The sequence below is a fragment of the Barbus barbus genome (genome assembly GCF_936440315.1).
Source record: "Barbus barbus genome assembly, chromosome: 41".
In the NCBI taxonomy this organism is placed as follows: domain Eukaryota; kingdom Metazoa; phylum Chordata; class Actinopteri; order Cypriniformes; family Cyprinidae; genus Barbus; species Barbus barbus.
In genome coordinates, this window is record NC_136719.1 from 3,381,138 (window position 1) to 3,405,996 (window position 24,859).

The 24,859-nt window shown below is 37.5% G+C and overlaps 1 protein-coding gene across 6 annotated transcripts in view; it reads right to left on the minus strand.

The window, feature by feature from the left end:
* Positions 1-24,859, minus strand: part of LOC306860982 (utrophin-like) — a gene marked incomplete at its 3' end in the record, with an annotated part of 232,987 nt that overhangs the window by 38,353 nt on the left and 169,775 nt on the right. For all 6 annotated transcript variants that reach the window (XM_079403021.1, XM_079403019.1, XM_079403020.1 and 3 more), the window contains 7 exons: positions 18,716-18,777; positions 16,881-16,955; positions 13,559-13,760; positions 12,276-12,361; positions 7,784-7,941; positions 5,393-5,559; positions 681-792 (listed from right to left, as the gene is read on the minus strand). In XM_079403021.1, the coding sequence (XP_079259147.1) occupies positions 681-792; positions 5,393-5,559; positions 7,784-7,941; positions 12,276-12,361; positions 13,559-13,760; positions 16,881-16,955; positions 18,716-18,777 (862 nt within the window). The remainder of the gene's footprint in view (positions 1-680; positions 793-5,392; positions 5,560-7,783; positions 7,942-12,275; positions 12,362-13,558; positions 13,761-16,880; positions 16,956-18,715; positions 18,778-24,859) is intronic.

A 24,859-nucleotide genomic window follows, 5' to 3' on the forward strand; every position in this document is an offset into this window, starting at 1 on the left:
ATGCTAATAGATCAAGGTCCTCTGAGTTTTAACTACTCTCCATCTCGCCTGCAGCAGTGGAAGAGAAACTAACCTTCGCCATCACTCTCGTACCGTGAGCTGCTGCTCACCGACCACACATCACAGTCCCAGCTGGATAAAAACTCAATAGATGTGCTGCTGATGCTAAGGCTCTTCCAAAGAGTATGTATGTATGTGTGTGTATATATATATATATATATACTCCCTATACCTGAAGTCATACCTGAGTCCAATCCTCAGTGTAAAAAAAAAAAAAAAAAAAAAAATCTATAAAAAAAAAAAATTCATAGTACCTTAAAATTTTTTGTTTTATTAAAATTTTTAATAAATTGCTGTTAATGTGGCTAATACTTGCCAGAAAGTTAGCCAAAGTTCTGAAAACACTTCCTGTTACCTTGGTATGTAGCGCATTTCAAATTAGTTACATGGTTTCACTCCAGGTTGTAAAGGTAGCTGCGTTTGTAGGCAGTAGACATGAAGGCATCTCAGGTTTTGGATCAGAGCGACAGCTCTACCACTGAATGCCCACTGTAATGCCCATTCATGCAAAATGCCTCTTTTATGAGCTCCAATTTGCGAGCTTCATTACACATGCCTTGATTTGATGGGTAGAGAGAGATTGTACGAGAGGGGCAGACGTTCAGGCGCTGCTAACTCACCGGTGTGCAGTACTCCACCATGGGGTAGTTCAGTTTATGACCCTTCGCTGTGCGACCAGAGAAGAAACAACTCTGGCAAACGTCATAGTTGAAGTGCTTCAAACTGCGATATCTGCAAAGAGAGAAAGAAAACTGACAATTAGGATGATAGGCCTTCAATGTTCAGAAAAGCAGCATTACATTTTTTCGCAATTGATCCTTTTCGGTTTTGACAGAATTTTTGGGATTCATTATACCCATAACTCCAAAGCAGCCTTTCTGTACTTTTGTCAAACTATTATCCACTTGTTACTGACTTCGTCTGAAACTGACAGTCCTCTTGAGAATACTCATTCACTCCAGTCACATCGCGCTCGATTCAATAACATCACCACACAGTTTAGAAGTGTCCTTATTTCACAGATTTTCTTCATATAAATGTAAATCGAGTGTGGAGGAAGACCGCACACTGTGTTGTTTTTGGTTTCTTCTGGTCTCTCCAGGATATGCAAATTCAATAGAATATAATTCCTCCAGTGTGCAATATTTCCACTGCACTTCTGCATAAATGATATGACAGTAAAAAGCTGCTGCATTTTCCGAAACAGCTCCTTTTCTCTCTGGGGCGGTCCATCTGAAAGCCCAATATAACACCTGCTGAGAATGACTAAATATCACGCCATCAGGACTTCGGTCAAGAGCTTTTATATAAGGTTCTGTGAGTTGTGGATAAAACGAATATCTGATTTAAAATCCAATTTGAAGAAGTTAGAAGATATTGAAAAATAAAACAATAAGCCTTGAGACTTTACGTTACAGTGATTTTATCGCCAGTAATGGGTGTCCTAAGGCATATTAAAACAATAATAATCAAATAATTTTAAAATAACCAATTTTTATTTTAAGTTTTGTTTTGCTTCTATTTTTAATATTGCTTTATGAATTTTGACATGAATATGCAATCTTCGCAATTTAACATCACAAAGGCCTTAAATGTGTTGAAATAAAGAAATGCACTTTTACTCAAAACTCACTTTAAACCACCAACGAGTGTTTGTAATAACTTCCTTTTGCGATCACATGTGGAATTTGGTCATTTACAGTTAAAATGTGCTATTTTTTTTTTTTAAATCGCTGTACAAATTAGCATTTCAGATGGACACATTCATTCATTATTATGAAAATATGCGTTAACGCGTTAATTTTGACAGCACTACTTTTGATAGACAACTCATTTATTGATAGGGCAGTCAAGAGAGGTGAGAAAGGTCATTTGTTGGCGCAGAGGGATTACCGCTTAACCGCAGCAAAATTACTGTAATGCACAGCTTCTTGTGAATTACTGCTTTAACAATTAACAACTGTTAATCTGCCAAACAATTAATTACATTTGCATGGCTTTGTGAGTGAATTCAGTTTAACAGAATTAAGCCCCAAGATTTCTTTTCCATTAACACAAAGGTTTTTTTCACAGGTCTCAATAAATCCAGCTTGACTGGCTCGGACTTTATTTTGCTCCGTTTCTCTCTCGTTCCATTCAGTCTTCTCTACTATCCATCACTGACAAAACTCTTTCCGTATCTCCTCCGTCAAACGTCCGACTGAATCTCTGAAACACCTCAGACAACGAGATGGTGTGGTCTGGTCTGATGCGCTCAGTCCTCCAGAGATGGAGGAGGCTGTCAGTGTGACTTAGCCAAAGATGCTAAATATGGCAGGATTATCAGTAATACACAAGCATTATGTATGCATGACATTTGAAAAGGTCACCACCTATTGTGACAGGAGCACACAATGGCTGTTTAAAATACAGCGTGGAGGCTGTGACGACCAACTAAAACACAAGACATCACTCTAACACACACTTTCATTAGGTTTCACCTACAGTTATGGTGCTGTATATCTACACATAGCTGATTTTAATGCTGACAATAAATTCTGGCTCACCTTTGAAGCAAAGAAACAAAATATTATATTAATATATAATAATGCAATAAAGATGTTTTACTGCTATAATTATTGATTTTACTGCAGTCTTCTGGTGATTTTTAGAGATGCACCGATTGACCGGCCAGTGATCGGAATCGGACGATTTTTCGCAAGTCTCGCTAGAGCCCTGCATTTCGGCCCGGGCCCGACGGGCCTCGACTTTTTTACGCCTCTAGGGCCGGGCTTCGGGCCAATTTCCCCGTCATAGTTCAGAGGCGCGAACGCAAAGTTTTGCGAGAGAACGCAAACATCTTTGCGAGAGAATGCAAAAGATTTGAAAAATATTTTTTTCACCCACCCCGAAATCTTTCCACCACCATGAGCTCTTAGGGTCTCCGTACACCTCAGCTTCACCAAACTGTCTGTGTAAATGCATCTAATGTCACTTCAGATGCAGCTTCTGTTTCCTCAGCAGTGGAAGGATAGAGTTTGTTCATACTAATTTCATTTCAATAGTAACAACTCTACAGTTTCTTATTATGCTAACTGAATTAATTTAAACAAAGTAAGAATTTGATGAGAAAGATGACGCATTTAATAAGGTTAGGGGGGAAAATGGCCATTTATAAACATAGTGGGAAATGACATCTGTTTTATTACATACAGCAACTCCTTTTACGTTAGCCATTTCTTCCTCTTTCCAGAGCACTTTGAGAGTTGTTTAAGTAAGAGAAAATCTGTAACTTAGTCCAGATTGTTGGAATTGCAATGTTTAATCATTTTATTATGTAAATTGAAATTTGCATAGAATTTTGTTTGTATATGCTGTCAATTATAGTTCTTAGAAAGAAAATCGGAATCGGCAAAAATCGGTATCGGCAGGCCACACTTCCAAAAAAATCGGAATCGGCCAAGAAAATTGCAATCGGTGCATCTCTAGTGATTTTTACCATTATTACAACTAATAGAGTGTTTCACATATAGCTGATATATAGTTGAGCTTCAACAACTGATACATTATCCAATATAAAGACTGCAAATTAAACGTTTGTTAAATGTTTATACTACTTGTAATGCACTAATTAAACATTTTAATGGTTAATTTATATATATATATGACTTGATTAACTTCATTAGTCAACATGAACTATTGAAAATATGTCTAAAGCATTTATTAGTCTTAGCTAATGTTAATTTCAACAGTTACTAATACATTAGTACATTAAAATCAAAACATGCATCTGTTAATATTTAATGGAGCCGAGCTGAAATGAACTAACAATGGACAGTTGTATTGTTATTAACTAACATTAAAAAATATTAATAAATACTATATCATTATCTTTATTTTTAATTGCAAATGATTATAAAAAAAATTACCTTGTTTTTCACTAAAAACTATGGGATTGTTGTGTGTATAATTATAAATTACATATACTATATTAATAATTTTATTATTACCGTTTTGACCCGAATATATAACAATGTTTTTTTCTTGGAAATACATCTGAAAAAACGCGGTCGTCTTAAGGGTCTAGACTTTGACATGTCAGTAATACACCCACGACAATAGGTGGCGCCAAACACTCATAAAACGAGTGTGCCATGAAATATGTAATGTGTGATGTACAGATCGCGATTCACGAGTGAAAACAAAAGAAAGAAAATGCTTACAGCGGCATGAGTCATGACTGTCATGTTAGCCTGATGGGACCAAACTTCCTCTGTAAGGGATTTTAAAATCATTAGACAGTAGCCAGATTTGAAGACTACAATAAGATTTCACTTCTACTGCTAATAAAATTTTGGTAGGATGCTATGAGATGGATAGCCTAGATCTTATATAATTCAGATGGGCTACCTGTTATTTTTATGGTTTAACAAAAAGTTTATATTTTTAAATGTCATTGTTGGTACATTTTACTAGTATTTACCATACTTTCAAAACACAAATTAAAATAGGATATATGAAATGAAAATAATTTAAGAAAAAATTTTTTACAGAGAAAAACAAGATTTGGTTTTTCAAAAGGTACATCTGGAAAAAGGGGGGTCGTCTTATAATCAGGGTCATCTTATATTTGGGTCAATACGGTACTATACCATATTATTATTTATTATATTTAAATAGATTTATTAAAAATATATAAATAATTAAATAATTAATATGAACTAATTAATATAAACCATTGATTGTTATTAAATATTAATTAATAATTAAATTAGCCATTAAGAATGCATTCCTGTTCACCTTGCTATATACACACACACACACACACGTACACACATAATATGAGAAAGATTTAATCTTGTGACCTTTCATACACAATGTAAGAAATTCCTCTGAGATACATAATCTCTTATTAAAGAATACATAGCTGGACCTCCAAAATCTGAAAACCTAAAAACGCCTTTTCCTGCTCAATGACAGTAAATGTACTAAACTCATCTCAAACATAAATGTTAACACTGGCAGCGCTAGTTTAGAGCTGAACTTTTAAAAGTGTCAGAGCTGATCAGAGAACAGTCTTAATGGCACTGACCGTAAGCATCTTTCATCAGTCTCTCTCTTATTTAGAGTGCTATCAAACGCTGACATTTAGATGAATGTTGGGCCTCAGGAGTGAATCTAACCTTTCTGCTCCCAGACAGCGTGGCGTGCACCCGTGTGTGTGTGTGTGTGTGCGTGTCTTAAATCTCTCGCAGATCTGCTGCATTGACCATGAGTTTGTGTAGGTTCTTCTTTTTTTCATAATGTACAGTCAACCGGTCATTAGTGTGTGTGTGTGTGTGTGTGTGTGTACCTGAAGCCCACAATGGGGAACTCTTTACAGATATTGCACTTGGCCTGGTGTTTGGCCGTTTCTGCTGCCGCCACTCTGTGCAAAACCGGAAGCCAGACCATCGACTGCGGCTCCAGCCTCATCCAATCAATAAACTGCCTCGGCTCCAGCTCCACCGTATTGGTCACCTGAGAACAGAGAGCAACCACAAACAGCCAATCAGGGAGGGATTTCAGAAAGCCCATAAACGGCATGAGAGAATAACTCAAACAACGCAGCCCGTCTGAAATCAAGATGATGGACGGAGCATTTCCTACCAGACCACCGTAAATGACTGTCAATCGCACGGCTGCATTTATAGAGATATAACAGCCTCATAAATATTTCTGTGAAGCCTGAGGATGCATGGATTCAGTCACACTGTCTGCAGTTACCGGGTGATTTTTAACCAGTGCAATGCTAGGATTATTAGCTAACTGTACAAATACAGTATTACGTTTCATCTGTCATACAGCCCACATCTGAATTCACAGAGGAATATCTGTAAAAAAAAAAAAAAAAAATCATCCTTTTAGCTGTGGGTATACTGTTACATGTGGATGAAGGTTACTGAGGCTTAATTACTGAAGTAATTCTGTCCTCTGTTTGTGTAAACACAATCTTTCTGACATTATATCACATGAAAGTTAATGGGTTTAAATAATCATGAAGTTGAAAGAATGGTTAAAACTTCACACAGACAAGGTTATTAAATTATTTTTTATTTTTTTTCCACATTAAAGGGACAGTTCACCCAAAAATTCTGTCATCATTGACTTAACTATCATTTAATAGAAGGTGGAAAGCAACAACAAAAACATTCAATTTTCAAACTACCTTTTTTTTTTTTTTGCATTCTGCAAAATTAAGTCAGATTTGGAAAGTATTTAAATTTTGGGAATCTATTGATTATTGTATTTTTAAAACAGCTTGTATTTTAATGTTTATCCTGGCTGTCTTCCATTGTAAGTGCATACTGTAAGCATGATTTCTTCTTTATTTGTTTTACTGAAATTATTTTCTGTGGTATCGTCAGAATGCCAAAGATGCGGCCTTTGGAGCTTGTTTTGATCCTGAAACATTCCTGTAATTATTTGAACTCTGTGGTAAACACATTCTCATATTTCAAATTTATGAAACAAACAAGACAAAGGCAAATAAATGATCAAATAAGACAGTGGTGAAGGGATTTTGGCAGGAATTCATCTGTTGTACAGCAGCAACATTCTTGGCAGTGATGTCAGCGGTGGAAAATATTAAATGTCTTTAAATGTCACTTAGCATTGAAACATACACTCAGCGTACGAGACATAGGATGCCTGCAGATCTACGCTTTGTTGAGGCTGTGATGTCATAACCTACAGCTCTGAAGTCTGACCTGTTGACGTGTTTTGTTTCCCATCAGACACTCTCAAGCAACAAGAGAAATAGAAATTGAGCGTTTGGGTGATTCCATCCATCAGCGCTGACGGACTGTAAATGGCTTCAGGTGTGACACTGTCCTGTCTGTCTGTCATCCCTCCACACGTCTTTCATCATTCGTTTATTTCCTCTCTCGGCTTTCATCTGTGATGTTGCTCAGCAATGTGTCCTCCTCCTCTAAACTCACACCCAAGGCTTTCATTTCCAGTTTTCTGCATTCTTCTCCTTACCAGAGAGGATACATCTCTTCCTGTCAGTCACTTCTGATTGAATTTGTCCTCCTCATCCTCATTCATTTATAAATGACAATTTCTGTCTCTTCAAAACATTTCAGATTTGGCACTGTGTGTCAGAGCAATCGAACCACTCAGAAAAGACAGACAAATTGATGGAAGAAAAGACAGATTGGACAGACAAATGGACATTTGGACAGAACCTAGATAGATATATTGACAGACAGACAGACATACATAAAGAGACAAAGACAGACACACGATAGATGACAGACAGACAGACAGATATACAGATAGACATAAGGAGAGAAGGAGAATAATTAAGGCAAACTGAGAGGCAGACAGGTACAGAAATAGATGGATGGACACAGTGTCCTGTAAAAATGTTCAGAAACAACAGTCAATCAGCAAACACTTGAACGGGTCAGGTCTCTCTATCTCTCTTTAAAGTGTGTATTTATAGCCTCCAGTCTAACTGCTGTAGGATTTACACTAGTGAAATGACTGGAGGACAAACATATGAACACTCATGCTGACAACACCATTAACACACAGTGTTGTGTGAGGTAATGTGAGGATATCACGAGCAGACAGCTTCAATAATTCACACTGCTCTATAACTGAATAGAACATCAGTCATAAAGACATATCGGAGTTAAACACACACGCTGTGATCATCATAATGCACTGATGTGTGTGTGTGTGTGTGTTCACGCACATGCTGGAAGCAGCTGCGGACGCTGGGCTCGATGTTGCTCCCGCCGAAGGCCGCCACCTCGCCCAGCTGTCGAGGGATCTGAATGACATCATGCAGCAGAAGACCCAACTGCCTCTGATCACACGTTTCACCCGCTGAAGACACCTGATTAAACAGACCTGAGAGAGACACAAACAAAAAAATCTGGTTTAAATGTTTGCATTTAAAAGGTAAACTTCTTTTAATTTACACAGCATTCAAAAAAATGCTAAGAGAGACATTGCAAAAGATGTGATACGTGAGCACAACAACCAAAGATGTTTCCTTCTAAAAAAACAAAAAACAGAGCAGTAGAGTGAAAAATCACATTCTGTGTGAACGGACTCTGAGATGAGAAACCGAGAACCCTGACAGACAGACAGCAATACCTATCCATCTCAGACTCGTGGATAGATAGCCAGACAGATGGATAGACTGATATAGACAGGCAGACAGGTGTGATATATATCCACCTTGGATGGATGGCTGAAAGGATGACATAAGATAGACAGACAGACAGACAGCAAGATAGATATAGATCGATAGATACAGACAGATAGATAGGTATACATGAAGACAAAAATATAGATATATAGACAGACAGCTAGATAGTTAGACAGATAAACAAGGCAGCTAGACAGAGACGACAGAAAGACAGTTAGGCAGCTAGAGTTAGATAAACAGACAGACAAACAGACAGTTAGACCGACAGATATACAGACAAAAAACTAGACAGACAGACAAATTGCTAGACACAGACAGCTAGACATGGACAGACTGCAGATAATACACACAGACAGCTAGATAGATACTGACAGACAGACAGACAGACAATTTGCTAAAGAAAGAAAGCTACAGTCAGCTAGACACAGACAGACTGCAGATATACAGACAGACAGCTAGATACAGACTGACAGAAAGACAGACAGACAGCCAGCTAGATACAGACTGACAGAAAGACAGACAGCTAGATACAGACTGACAGAAAGACAGACAGACAGCCAGCTAGATACAGACTGACAGAAAGACAGACAGCTAGATACAGACTGACAGAAAGACAGACAGACAGCCAGCTAGATACAGACTGACAGAAAGACAGACAGCTAGATACAGACTGACAGAAAGACAGACAGACAGATAGATACAGACAGACAGACAGCTAGAGACAGACTGACAGAAAGACAGACAGACAGCCAGCTAGAGACAGACTGACAGAAAGACAGACAGACAGCCAGCTAGATACAGACTGACAGAAAGACAGACAGAGACAGACAGCTAGATACAGACTGACAGATAGACAGACAGACAGACAGCTAGATACAGACTGACAGAAAGACAGACAGACAGACAGATAGATACAGACTGACAGAAAGACAGACAGACAGATAGATACAGACAGACAGACAGCTAGAGACAGACTGACAGAAAGACAGACAGACAGACAGCTAGATACAGACTGACAGAAAGACAGACAGCTAGATACAGACTGACAGAAAGACAGACAGACAGCCAGCTAGATACAGACTGACAGAAAGACAGACAGCTAGATACAGACTGACAGAAAGACAGACAGACAGCCAGCTAGATACAGACTGACAGAAAGACAGACAGCTAGATACAGACTGACAGAAAGACAGACAGACAGATAGATACAGACAGACAGACAGCTAGAGACAGACTGACAGAAAGACAGACAGCCAGCTAGATACAGACTGACAGAAAGACAGACAGACAGACAGATAGATACAGACTGACAGAAAGACAGACAGACAGATAGATACAGACAGACAGACAGCTAGAGACAGACTGACAGAAAGACAGACAGCTAGATACAGACTGACAGAAAGACAGACAGACAGCCAGCTAGATACAGACTGACAGAAAGACAGACAGCTAGATACAGACTGACAGAAAGACAGACAGACAGCCAGCTAGATACAGACTGACAGAAAGACAGACAGCTAGATACAGACTGACAGAAAGACAGACAGACAGATAGATACAGACAGACAGACAGCTAGAGACAGACTGACAGAAAGACAGACAGCCAGCTAGATACAGACTGACAGAAAGACAGACAGAGACAGACAGCTAGATACAGACTGACAGAAAGACAGACAGACAGAGACAGACTGACAGAAAGACAGACAGACAGCCAGCTAGATACAGACTGACAGAAAGACAGACAGCTAGATACAGACTGACAGAAAGACAGACAGACAGCCAGCTAGATACAGACTGACAGAAAGACAGACAGCTAGATACAGACTGACAGAAAGACAGACAGACAGATAGATACAGACAGACAGACAGCTAGAGACAGACTGACAGAAAGACAGACAGCCAGCTAGATACAGACTGACAGAAAGACAGACAGACAGACAGATAGATACAGACTGACAGAAAGACAGACAGACAGATAGATACAGACAGACAGACAGCTAGAGACAGACTGACAGAAAGACAGACAGCTAGATACAGACTGACAGAAAGACAGACAGACAGACAGATAGAGACAGACTGACAGAAAGACAGACAGAGACAGACAGCTAGATACAGACTGACAGAAAGACAGACAGACATGCAAACTGCTAGGACAGACAGACTGCAGATAAGACAGACAGCTAGATACAGACAGACAGGCAGTTAGTCAGACAGACAGACAGACAGACAGACAAACAAATATGTACATTTTCAATGAGTTTAACTTTTTACCCCACATAACGTATAAAATGCCATTATTTTGATCATCTGTGGATTCTTTAGCAGAATTATATGGAAAAAAACATTATTGATTTTTTTTTATGATGTCAAAGGCTATATCTGCTTACCATTTCTCAAGTAAACATTGTTTATTTACCAGACTACATATATATTAAAAAACAAATGGACCATATATTGCTATATGTCTCCTCTGTTTTCTAAAAGTTCTGTTAAACCATATGAATAAAACATACTGTCGTTCTATGAAATCATATTCTCTATTTCATAGCTCATAATAACAGTATGAGTTCACTCTCCATCCACTCATATATGAGCATTTAATCCCAGCTCAAATGCTTCCCAGCCGGCATCATTTATGTGGATAAATTAAAAAGGATAATTTAGCTTCTTTTTCATTTAATATTTAATGCAGTCCCTTCAGTTATCTACATATGGTTTAAGATGTAATGCAGATGAACAGATTACACAGTACAGCAAACTAAAAATCCTTCAGTTAATGATAAATGCCATTTGCCATCATTTTTCATCCATCACTCTATTTCTAACCTTGGTTCAGGGACAGAGATGACCTTGATTACCAGAGCAAGAGCAGACCCCTGCCAGAGCTGTTACACACACACACACACACACACACACACACACAGCTCTGAACTCCAGCCCTCTGTCCTGAGAGTATCAGAGCAGTTCAATAAACTCTATTCTCACTCCAACACACACAACTAAAGTCACACAGACTCTATTTCACTGTGCGCTGTGTTAACTCAAGGTCAGCGAACAAACCCGTCTGTGATTGTCTGTCACTCAGCTCTGCTTTACAAAGTGCTGACCGGACCGAGTGAACCTCAAACTGCTGACCGAAAAAGGAAAAAAACATGTTTTCCATCTCAAGCGCCGTATGTCATTTTTGGTCTGTCTACAGTACTTCAGACACGGAGAACAATCGCTGCTGCAGGGATTCGTCTACTGTAAGTCCTGATCACTCAGAGGACTGAAGACTCCTGAGATGAGTCAGAACTTAAAAGAACAAAAAGCCCAATTACGTGAGGAAGTGCATCATGGGAGTGCAGTCTGTTCTTTCAGATGACTGTGCTTTCAGAAACAACACAGGACCGAAAAAAGAGGTAGAGCATCATGGGGTTTGGGGTGCTTCACAAACACGTTAATTAAAAGGGATAAGGCTGGGATTTGTACGTGTCATCTAATAATGCTGCAGGGCACAAACACCAACATGTTCAGTAGATATTCAAATGATCTGCAAATACATAAAAACTTCAACCAGCAAAAATAATGAACCTCCATGTAGCCTCGGACCTCATAACAGCTATATTTGATGTTAATACACAGATATGTGATTCATGTTTTTGGACACATTTTACAGTAAGTGGTGGACTAACTAACAAAATGTGACAATGCTACTTCAGTATTTAATTAGATAATGTTTTAGCATTCGTTATTTTTAGCTTTAAAGTTCATTTAAGTTTAAATAATATGTAGTATATATTTTTAATTATTTTGTAATTTAATTGGCATGTATTAAGTATTTAGCATCTCATTTATTTTATTTGAGTTTTAGTCTTTTTAGGTTTTAGGCTAATCTAGGTTTTTCATCTAATAATTACATTTCAGCTTCATTTCAGCTAAATTTATCACTTGATGTTCATGTCTGGTTAAGATGTGAGAAAAACAAGACAATAGTCTGTTATTATTTTTGGTTCTATAATTGTTATAAAAAAAGAGCAAAAGCGCTTACATTTGTATTTCTCCTCCAGATGACCCTTACAAAGAGAGAGCAGCCCAATCTTCATGGACAGAACTCGGATTTTCCCACTGCGACCCCTGTGGCAAAACAAAAAACATTGTGGGTAAGAGGAAACGGCAGCAATGAGCCCATGACAATACTACACATCTGCCATTATCGATTAGGGAACACACTTCAGTAGCGTTTAGTTTGTATAACACTGAATCCATACTGGAAGCATCTAAGTGAGGAGAGTGAGTGTCTGAAATACAACACATCAATCAACTGAGCTCCAGGCGAGCATTCAGCAAAATGAGGGGATATCTTTGTCTTCCACCTGATTTACAATGACAAAAATATTCAGAATAGTGAAAGTAATTTAATGTTATTATTTACACAACTGTATATGCTATGGAAACCTGTTTCTGATTTAAAAAAGAAAGTAATTGTGACTTTTTCATCCAACACATCTGACTTTTTCTCTCAGAATTGCATGATATGAACTCAATTCTAACTTTTTTTCTCAGAATTGTGAGATACAAACTAGCAATTGTGAGAAATAGTCAGAATTGCGAGATGTAAACTCATAATTCTGAGAAAAAATTAGAATTGCGAGATATAAATATCTTTTTCTTAGAACTGCGTGATGTAAACTTGCAATTATGAGAAATAAAGTCAGAATTGTGAGATGTAAACTAATCAGAATTGTGCAAGAAAAAAATCTGAATTATGAGATGCAAACATGCAATTGCAAAAAAAGTCAGGATTGTGAGATATAAACTCACAATTGTGAAAAAAAAGGTCAGAATTACTAGTTCATATCTCACAATTCTGACTTTATGACTCAAAATTGCGAGATTATATGCAAGATGTAAAAATCGCGAAGTTGGATTTGTAAGAAAAATAGTTGCAATTAATGCGTTTTATTTTTTATTCAGTGGCAGAAAGGGGCTTCCATAATATGCACATGATTCGAAACATAAGGTGATGAGTAGACCAAAGACATCCTGAACTTAATTTGATGTGAGTCTAATGTTATGTAGATATATAATGAATAACAAAGTCTTAGCAATCAGTTTACACTATTTCTAAAATGAAAACACAAGTTTTCAAATGGATGCAGAATAAAATGACTGGAACAGCTGTGCCAAACATTGTAACGGTGTTCGTCAGGTAAAGACATGCGTCATTAGGCACTAGCTGTGCACACACCGGCAGGATTGTAATGTGAGAGTCATTGTGTCGTAACGTGCCACATGTCTGGTGTAGAGACAGCACAAGCATGTAATACATACGTGTCGTAGACATTGAGCAGCCAGTTGAGACACATGTCCACACACAGCGGGACGTTGACCAAGTCTTTGTGTTCCTGCTCCAGTCCGTCATAGACAGACGTCAGGCAGTTGATGACCTCAGGAACCGTCAGCTGCTGGGAGTTTACCGTCAACTTGTGCTGCTGGAACATGGACTGAGCCACACTCAGATCCAGCAGATCCACTGAGACAGAGACAGAGACAATGTTAGTCTTCATTCAAATCTGAAATCAAGACCTAAAATCATGTGTCATCAAAATCAATCAGGAGTGCTGCAATAATAGAATATTTCACTACGGGTACCCAAGCGACTATGGGTTTTTATAATGGGGCATTTCACTCACAACCCAATGGCTTTATGGAGTTACTTATTACAAACATACTTTTTTAAAAATATGTGTGTGTAATTTAAGTCGAAGAGCAAATGTCCATGTATCATCAGTTTATATTTACCACAGACCTTGTTTTACTCATATATTGGAAAACCCAACTATAAAAACCCATAGGAAAATCTTGAGGGAACCAATGGCAAATTTGACTTCACTCAGTCATGCATGGCACTAGTAACACCAAAGAAAGATCAAATGTAAATGTGCAGCTTGAATGCAACGCAAGTCACTTAGGATAAATAATGCCAGATAAATAATTGTAAATGCTAAATATACATTTTTATTTATGCGTTTGTTCTTAAGCAGTTTAAAAGGGTGTCGTTTTTAATAAGAAAAATAATGATATAATGTAGGTGCAAAATAATAATAACATTTATTTTTGCATATAGTCTTGAAAGGTAGCTTCATCAAGGTGCTTTACATGAGACAAATAAATAAAAGAATAAGAGTAATTAAAAAGAACACAAAGCAATCAAATTTACAAAATAATTCAGATTTAAATATTCTAGTAAGACTTCATCACTGCAATTTTGAGGGCATCAGAAAAGATCAGAAGTATCTGTCCCCCTCATAGGCACAAGAGAAATACTGAGGACATATATTAAAATAAGTAATTAAACAGTCATTAAAGTAATTAAAAACACATTAAAGGGTATATTAACCACCAAGTGACTCTGTAGCAATACAGTCATCAACAGCAATATGTACTTCAAATATTTAAGAGAAATGTTTTGAGCAACGTTCGTAATCACTTGAGTTTTGAACGACTCACTGAAACGGACAGTTTGGAACTGAACTCTAACAGGTTAAATCTCAGATGCTATTAAATCTTGAAGCTCTTTCCTTATGCTTGACAGGGGTTGTGAATATGGTTTTATGATAGTGGTCTCTTTCACTATTGCAAAGGCGAATCTGATGTAGTCTATTATTTACAGACTACACACAAATTATTGCAGTGATCACTAGAATATTATACAAAAAGAATAGCCTTCTGAATGCATATATTATTAAGCAATGCAATACAATTTTCACAGAAAACTAAATATAGACGTGTAATGCCAAAACTTAAATTTCAAAGTTATGTCTTCAAGAACGAATGTGAGTGTCAGAAATCCACCAAACCAATCACGGTAGGCTTGATTTTCAGGTTTTCCACATGCATTCATTTTAATTGTCAGTTGATGTGTCAAACATGTTTTGTGGCATTTAATCTCTGGGTTTTTGTGGTAAAAGACGCTGTCTCGCATCCTGAACAGCACCTGAAGCACTGGACTCAAGTTATACGTGCTGCAGAAATGAGTCTAAACATGAGTTTCTCAAGATTATCTTGATGAACAAAAGATGTAAGAATCATAATACCATTATTAGCATAACCATTGCATAATGTAAATATTTAAAGGGGTCATATGATGTTGCTAAAAATAACATTATGTTGTGTATTTGGTGTAATGCAATGTGTTTACACGGTTTAAGGTTCAAAAAACACATTATTTTCCACATACTGTGCATTATTGTTGTTCCTCTATGCTCTGCCTTTCTGAAAAGCGCCAATTTTTACAAAGCTCATCATTCTGAGAAGCGAGGCGTGCGTTGTGATTGGTCGAATACCTCAAGCGCGAGACTGAAATGTTATGCCCCCTTCCCGTATTGTGATGCCGTGTCCCGGCGCGACGACACAAAAACAATAAAACCCATTATAAACGAGGTGTTTGTTGTATCCAGTGGGGACATAATTACTGATTATAATGACTAAATATTGTCTTTTTAAGCATCGCGCCGCGTAAACATTACCATGTCTGCATTTGTGATCGGAGAAACGACAAACAACAAGCACTACTCTACACTGTTCAAAACTCACATTTGAATCATTAGTGGCAGAAACATACTTACAGGCTGTGATTCAGAAGCGCCAGACTATCCTTGCAAAGTTGGAATTGCCCCACTTTATAGAAACAGCCTTTGTGCGAGCCAGCATTGTAGGCTACTCTCCCAGCTTCAGGAAATAGTCCTCCGTAAAATGCGCTGCGCACACACTCTAATATTTAGGTTGAACTGTTCTGGAACAGTGTTGCAAATACAACTGAACCACTGATTTCTAGTTGTGTCCTCTTTTGGAAGCCCAAACAGAGTATTTTCACAATGAAACACAGCGTCTCCAGGACATGGCGCCGGCGGCAGCAACAATACTACAGCCAGAGTAATAGTTCTGCCTTCTTTGCGTATACATTTGGGCAGTGTTTTGCAAATCTTCCCACACACCGTGACGTAGACATACGGGGCGTGTTTAAATGAGCCGCTTAAGGAGGGCATGGTCGAGTCTTAACTTTTATAAAGAATATCTCTTTGGGTTTGAGACTTTAGACTTCCGGGATCTTATCTATGCACAATCAGCTTGTAACACTCCAAAGAGAAGGGAAAACTTGAAATCGCATCATATGACCCCTTTAATATATGCACAATAAAATAATTTGATGTTTAATATACAGTTCTGTTGAGTGACGTTTTTGAACACGTGAGGCTTTCTTTGTGGGCAGAGCTACAAAAATAGAAACTAAGCTACTGGCAAAATGTCTTGTTAGCGGTCACAGCCGGTTAGGGCAAACATCCCGATTAACATGGAAGCTTGTCACGCTCCGTTAGGACACGGTGTCAGCGTCTGAACCATCAACACTATTCATCTTTGATGGAGCGATGGATGCCATATTCCCCGTTTACACTTTTAATGAGACAAATTAACAACAAGAAACAAACACACATGCAAATGAAGAGGACGTGAGGCATGGAGGCAGAGATCACGTACACACACGCTCCTCACTCATTCTCTTTGAGCTGTTAATTGGGGCTCTCGGAGTTAATTGAGCCGATGGAGTGAGACGATGTAAGCATGCAGCTCTAATCATATAACACACACTTACAGCAGAGGGCTTTCTGTAGCCGGCGGATCTTCATTGCCGTCCTGTATGCAGAGAAGCGCACGTTGTTCAGGTCAGCTAAAGGGAAACAGAAGAGAAAGGATAAGGAAACAAAAGTTTATAACACAAAGACTGTAAACTAAGCTGAACTGCCTGTGAACTGAGTCTGAATAGGAATGTTCAATGTGTGAAAAAGATGTTAGATTCCCAGATGAATTGTTTATTTCAGTCTGGTATTTTTAATGATCGGCGACATGTGAAATCCATAAATAGTGCACCATCTGACACAATCTACATACACAATCTGAACTTGACAACAGAGGTATAAACTGCAGCTTTTCATTAAATATTTCACAACAACAAGGACATAAAATGCAAAAAGTAAAAAAAAGGGTCCATGTTAATGAGTGTGTTGACAAGCAGGTTCTTAAACCAGTTAAGGTTAACAAGTCAACAAGATGTAAAGGCCATCTAACAGCTTGAACTGGGTTCTTGTAAGGAAAAGGTCAAAATATGATCGATACACTGTCTTGTCTGTCATCTGTAAGTGCTTGTCTTGTGCATGCACATCATACTTGACAGGTTGAAGATAATTTATGCAAGCATATTTAAAGAAAGTGTGTATTAGCATTAGGAGCACAGAATTAGCATCAAAATTAAACAACCTAATCTGACTGACTCTAAAATTATTCAAATTACATATTACAATCTTCAATAAAAACATAAATAAACAATTGGTCTCACTTTTTATTGCTTTTGTTAACTAAAACTATTGCTTTCATTAACTGAAATAAAATACACATATATATAAACATATATTACACATATTATCTCTATATTTTATTAATATATAATATGACAAAAAAAAACCTTAAAACAAAAATATAACATGAACTTACAATAAAAACTACTAATAAAGCATTTCAACATTTACTAATACTTTATTAAAATCAAAAGTTGTATCTGTTAATATTATTTAATGGAAATGAACCAACAATGAACAGTTGTATTTTTATGAATTAACTAACAAAGATGAATAAATACTGTAACAAATGTACTGTTCATTGTTAATGCATTAACTAATGGGAACTTATTTTATAGTGTTACTAATAAGTTGAAGTACTAAAATGACTAAAACTGAATTTTAAATAAATTAAAGCTAAATAAAAATATTTAAAAGCAACAATGACAAACACACCTAAAACAATTATTAAAACCTAAACTAGAATTAAAATGAAAACTGAAAATATAAAAATAAAAGCTAATTTAAGATATTATAATAGTATATAAATAAGACTAAAATATTAGTGTTATTAGTGAATAACTAGCATGAAACAGCAATGAAGAATACATTTACATTATTACAGTCAATATTAAATGTTCATTTCTACATACACTAATACGTTAACATTTAACGTTTTCGTTAATTAGCCAATTTATTATGAACAAACATGAGTTAACAAGGATATTTATAAATTAACATTAATCTACACTAATAACTAATATACAAATGTTCTTAATTGTTACTTTATAATACCTAATGCATTGCTTCATGTAAACAAATGATTGTTTTTCAATCCTGAACCAAACCCAAAACTGACCCCCATCACATTTTGTTTGTGTTCTCTCTGTATAACTGTGAATTGTTCCCCTTGGGTTCACGTGTGTGTGTGTGTGTGTGGAGATTTCCAGCCTTTCAGAGACAGCAAACACACACACACCTCCACCGACAGCAGGCCTGTCCAGTATTTATTCGGCTGTGGATTTTGGTGAGACTTGAGCTGCTCTCTGAAGGGTGATAAGACATGAGTCTCTGTATGTGTGTTTGTGTCACTTACACAGAGAATGATAGAGCTCGGTCATCTTGGGATGGTCCCAGCACGTCGTCTGACTCTGATGACTGCAGAAGAGAACGGAGAGGGACAATATGACTATCTACACACACTCAACTCACACCGTCTGCAGTTATTGTGTGTGTTTGTGCTATTTTGGACACAAAAAGGTTTGGGGGTGAATGAATGAGCTGAACAAGAAAAGGAAGACAAATAGCGGTGGAATGAAACGGATGAGATGAAGGTCTAGAGCAGAAGTAGAGGGAGCGCTAACAGAAGTAGGAAGACATGTCTCAAATCGCTTCTGACTGTGTGTGTGTGTGTGTGTGTGGACTGGACTCTGTACTATCGGTTTCATTTGGTTCAGGTCAGATGCGACCTGACAGATCCATCCTGAAGCAGCGTCCCGTCTGCTGACTTCACATGCTCACCTCTCTCCCACTAAGCCTGACACACGTGTAGAAACAGAATAAGACTGTGGAACGGCAGCTAGCATGAACACGTTTCTGGAAATCGAAGGGATTTAGCCAATCAGAAGTTGTCTGTAATTGGTCTGGTTCACTGGGTCCAAATAATAATAATATTTCAACTGCCTGCTGACTATTTCCAACTCAATGGCTATTAAAGTTGGTCAGTGTTATTACTCAGATGTAAATCACCGTGCAGACAGCTGATGAATCAGCACATGAGAGCACTCAGAGCAGCAGCGCCACACTGTACCTGCTACTCTTCTCAGCAAGGGGTTTCTTATTTTTTCAAATGGAAATGGCAGGTTTACACTTGCATTAATAGAATTACAACATTTTGATTCCAACAAATTTTGAATCTCTTAAGTCTGTGATTCCTAAAACTTTTTACACAGTCGAACTCGTTAGATGTACAACATTTACTTGAAGCACTCAATTGAGATTTTAGATAAATATTTCAATAATGACTACATACACAGGTGCATCTCAAAAATTAGAATATCGTGAAAAAGTTAATTTTTTTTGTAACTTATTTCAAAAAGTGAAACTTCCATTCTGGATTCATTACATATAAAGTAAAACATTTCAAAAGTGTTTTTGTTTTAATTTTGATGATTAGAGCTTACAGCTCATGAAAGTAAAAAATCCAGTATCTCAAAATATTAGAATATTTCCAAAGATCAAAAAAAAAAAAAGAAAAAGAAAAAAAAAAAGAAAAGGATTTGCAATACATAAAAGTTCAAGTTCTTTAAAGTATGTTCATTTCTGCACTCAGTACTTGGTCGGGGCTCCTTTTTCCCAAACTCCAGCATCAGTGAGGAATGGCATGGAAGCGATCAGCCTGTGGCTCTTCTGAGGCACTCTTGAGCCTTCAGCTCGTCTGGATTGTTGGATCGACTGTTTCTCATCTTTCTCTTGAAAATATCCCATAGATTCCATATGGGGTTCAGGTCAGGCATGTTGTCTGGCTGATCAAGCACAGTAATATCATGGTCAGCAAAACACTTGGAAGTGGTTTTGGCAGTGTGGGCAGGTGCTAACGTCCTGCTGGAAAAGCAAATCAGCATCTCCATAAAGCTTGTCAGCAGATGGAAGCATAACGTGCTCCAAAATCTCCTGGTAGATGGCTGCATTGACTTTGGATTTGATAAAACACAATGGACCAACACCAGCAGACGTCACGGCATCCAAATCATCACTGACTTCAGAAACTTCACACTGGACTTCAAGCAGCTTGGATTCTGTGCCTCTCCAGTCTTCCTCCAGACCTTGCTTTCTAAATGAAATGGAAAATTTTCTTTCATCTGAAGAGAGGACTTTGGACCACTGAGTAACAGTCCAGTTCTTTTTCTCCTTAGCCCAGGTAAGACGCTTCTGACGTCTCTGGTTCTGAAGTGGCTTGGTAGTCCTTTTCCTGAAGACGTCTGAGCGTGGAGACTCTTGATGCACTGACTCCAGCTTCAGTCCACTCCTTGTGAAGCTCTCACAAGTGTTTGAATCAGCTTTGCTTGACAGTATTCTCAAGCTTGCGGTCATCGCTGTTGCTTGTGCACCTTTTCCTACCCAATTTCTTCCTTCCAGTCAACTTTGCATTTAATATGCTTTGATACAGCACTCTGTAAACAGCCACATCTTTCAGTAATGACCCTCTGTGACTTACCCTCTTTCTGGAGGGCGTCAGTGTTCATCTTCTGGATCATTGCCAAGTCAGCAGTCTTCCCCATTATTGCGGTTTCAAAGAACAAGAGATACCCGGAATTTATACTGTAGAGATGGTCATTTAATGAAGCGCAAATATAAATATTCTAATATTTTGAGATACTGGACTTTTGACTTTCATCAGCTGTAAGCTCTAATCATCAAAATTAAAAACGTGTGAAAACTTTACATGTAAAGAATCTAGAAGATATGAAAGTTTCACTTTTTGAAATAAGTTACAAAAAAAAAGATTTTTCACGATATTCTAACATTTTGAGATACACCTGGTGTGTGTGTGTGTGTGTGTATATATGAGAGAGAGAGAGAGAGAGGGGGAGAGAGAGGGAGGGGGCTGCATGACTTTTTGCATGATTATTTCATCACATATTGTGATTGCAACTGTGATAACATTTAATCTCATGAAAACACCTCATATTGCTTCTGCTGAAACATCTGGGCACAAAGACCAAACAGAAAATTATTTTTTAAAAGCTTATTGTTAGTATTAGCATTAAAAATGAAAGACAGAATTATATTATTGTTGTAATTTACAATTTGTACAGTAAAAAAAATTATAATATCATTAGATAATTGTGATAATATTATTTTTACAACTTTTAATAGTACTATTTATGCCATAAATTATTCACTTTCAAACATTCAAAGCCTTAAGCTTTTAACATTTCATATCCCTGAGCTTTTTTCCCCCCATACAGATGGTCTGCGAGCCGGAGCAGAAAGCTTAAGATTTGTCAGAGAACATCGCACTGGGAGATCAACGACTCATGAATCTGCTCTTTGACAAAATAAATCCCCTACAAAATGTGTCTCAGATGGCAAAATTGTGCCTAAAATCAAAACAAATAAAGCAAACATCCCTTAGTGATTTAAATGAGCTCAATATGGGATTCAGCACCCTTTGGAGGAAAACAACTGTGAGTTTCATAGGAAACTACTCTTAAGATTAGTGATATCAATTAACCCCAGAGCTATTATGTTTACTCTTCTAAGTAATCTGACTGGAAATGTTTTCCTGACAGATGATAAAACAGTCAAAGTTAGATTCTAGAGCCATATCTTTAGATCAGAATATCATGGGGACTCTTTTGACTTGAGTCAGTGTATGCGATCACCACACAGATCATCATAGCAATAAGTTTGCCAGTTTTCCCAAGGACCAGAACAACTCATATCTCCTTCAGAAATCCTAAACATTTGCCAAACAATGCTGACACACCACTCTATCCAATAATAATCAGCATAATCACTATTCTCACTTTCTTCTACACAGTTATTGAAAAATACCTCTGACTAGCTCTATACAATACTAGTGAATGATGACCAAAACAGTTTTTTTTTTTTATCTAATCAGTATAGGGCTGCGCATGGGTGTCTGATCCTGGAGGGCCACTTTCCAGTAAAGTAACTCCAATTTGTTTCAATACACCAGCACAGAAGCTTCTAGTGCTCCTGAAGACCTTCGATGAAGTACACCTTGAAATAAAGTTGGAACTCACTGATTGGGGACCCCTGGCTATTGGTTAGGAAGAAACAAAATGAGCATTGTAATGTTTTCACCGTACAGCTTGCTATTGTTGGCTCATGATCCAAGCTTAGCAGTTCTTAGCGTTTGATGCATGAGCAGAGCTAGATGGTGCGTGGAAATGTAATCAAGCTTGAAATGTTTGCCAAAATGACTGCAGATGTCAAGACTTATAAAAATAAGTTACATTTTGATCTGTTCTAAGCCCAAAACTGATTAGATCGCTTCAGAAGATGTGTTTTTGTGAGTTGTATGGAGTGTTTATGTTGCCTTCACATGCTTTTTGGAGGTTAAAAGTCAGTCTCTACTCACTTTCATTGTTCCAACAGAGCTAATATTATTTCTGAAATCTAAAAGTCACAGAATGCCAAGGAAGCCACACATCTGGGATGGCATGACAATTTTAATTTTTGCATGAACTATTTCTTTAAGAATTAACCACTGGAAATCTCATGCTGAATAATGTCTGGAGTGGTTATAATCTTGAGGCAGACAGCAGATTTGCAAGCAAACACGACTGTGTCTGACTGAGTTTCTGTTTAGTAGAGACAGACATGGCAGGTCCTGAGGGATGCTGGGACAGAGGCTGTCAGCAGGTGTTGAGTGAATCTCATCATCTCATTTATGACTCATTCACATGTTGATAGAGGTCCTCTCTGCTCCGCTGCTATCGCCAGACGGCTCAAACGGTCTCAGCCAGACCGAACAGACAGAGCGCGGGGACATATGCAGCCTTAAACAGACCCTGATGGGCGTTCTGAGCTCAGCTTTACTAATGCATGCAAGGGGCCAGGTGATGGCGGATGACCATTCTGTCACATAAATAAATTTTCAGCGGGATCAGCGAGGACTGCGGTGATCCGGGCTGTTTAGAGGTCTGTGCTCTGGGCCGTAATTGAACTGGTTACCGCAAAATAAACATCTATAGCAGGACAACAGCGAATCCCTGTCTACAAAACTACAGTCACCTGCCTTACTGTCTACAGCAATATTCTGTGAATATGGATGAAATATCAATATTTTTTCAGATGAACGCGTAAAAAATATTTTGGCCAATTAACGCAGGGGCGGGGCTAGGGTTGGCCACCCCATTCACAACTGCTGCCTCTGTCACTTTTTTCTTGTAAAGGATTGCGTTTATTTAGATGCAGAACGTCTTTATGACCACATCAATGGAAGACGTTTCAGACACGTGCTCTAACGTCGCCTCCGAGTCAAACGAGCGTATAAAAGATACTGTGCTCACAGCGCACGCTTTTCAAATACACGCACAAAGGTGTGTGCGCTGTAGCCTGTCATTTCATATCAAACAGCGAAAGAAACTGTGCATGCAATGTAGTAGTTATGCCATCAGTTAAGGCATGAAGTTACCAAAAAGGCGATTAAAGCTGCCTTAAAACTGTGTGCATGCATGCAATATGTTATATATGCATCACATTAAAGTACATGTCTCTGAAATGGTTTTAAAAACTGTCCTGTGGCACCCCAGCACTGTCTCCATCATCTAAAACACCCGATTCAACTCGTCCGCTCATTAGTAGAGACTTTAAGACCTGAAGTGGGTCAGAAAAGCTAAAGAGATTTGTGAGAAAAAAAATAAAAAGAAAAAAGAAAAAAGAAAAGCTAAAGAGATTTGTGAGAAAATAAGATGCATGTCAGATCCCCATCATCTTCAGCAGCAGCAGCTTTTAAAGCAATAGCAGGCAAATAAGCTAATAACCAGCTGCTGTGATGTCTATTAATCCAAGAACAAAAGAAAAAAGAGGAAATCAGTAACTTTTATAGCTTTAAGGGCTTCATCTATATTTAATTTAGAATTTAGTGTTTGGTAAGTATTAATTTTCTGTATATTTCTGCTGAAGGGTACAGGTAGGTAAATATGTCATTTATTGTAATGGGTTCGTGTGAAGATTGTTTAAGTTCACTTAAATTAGACGTTAAATCTAATAAATGTTAAAATTGATAGCTCTCAATTATACTGTAATGCTGAATAGCTACAGTCAGTGGTTAAATATTCAGGGGAAAAACTATTTTATAGAGACATCAGTAGTATTGATGATGCTGGCTTTCAATCATAAAAAGATGCCATTAAAGAAATATTAAAAATACACTGTCTTTATGTTGTTTGTACATTGTACATTTGAAGATTGAATGCAAAATTATTGCAATATAAAAGTATATTTAAAAACTTTAGTGTTAAGTGGTATTAATCGTGATTAATTTTAGAAAAACGTGCGATTAATTAGTTATTTTTTTTAATCGATTGACAGCACTATATATATATATATGTGTGTGTGTGTGTGTGTGTATATATATAAAACTTACTATATGACCCTAAACTTTAGAAAGTTGGAGTAAACATTTAAAGCACTGAAAAAAGAGAGAGAAAAATAAATATATATACTTAAATAAAGAACAAACTAAACTACAGCTTGGTTACAT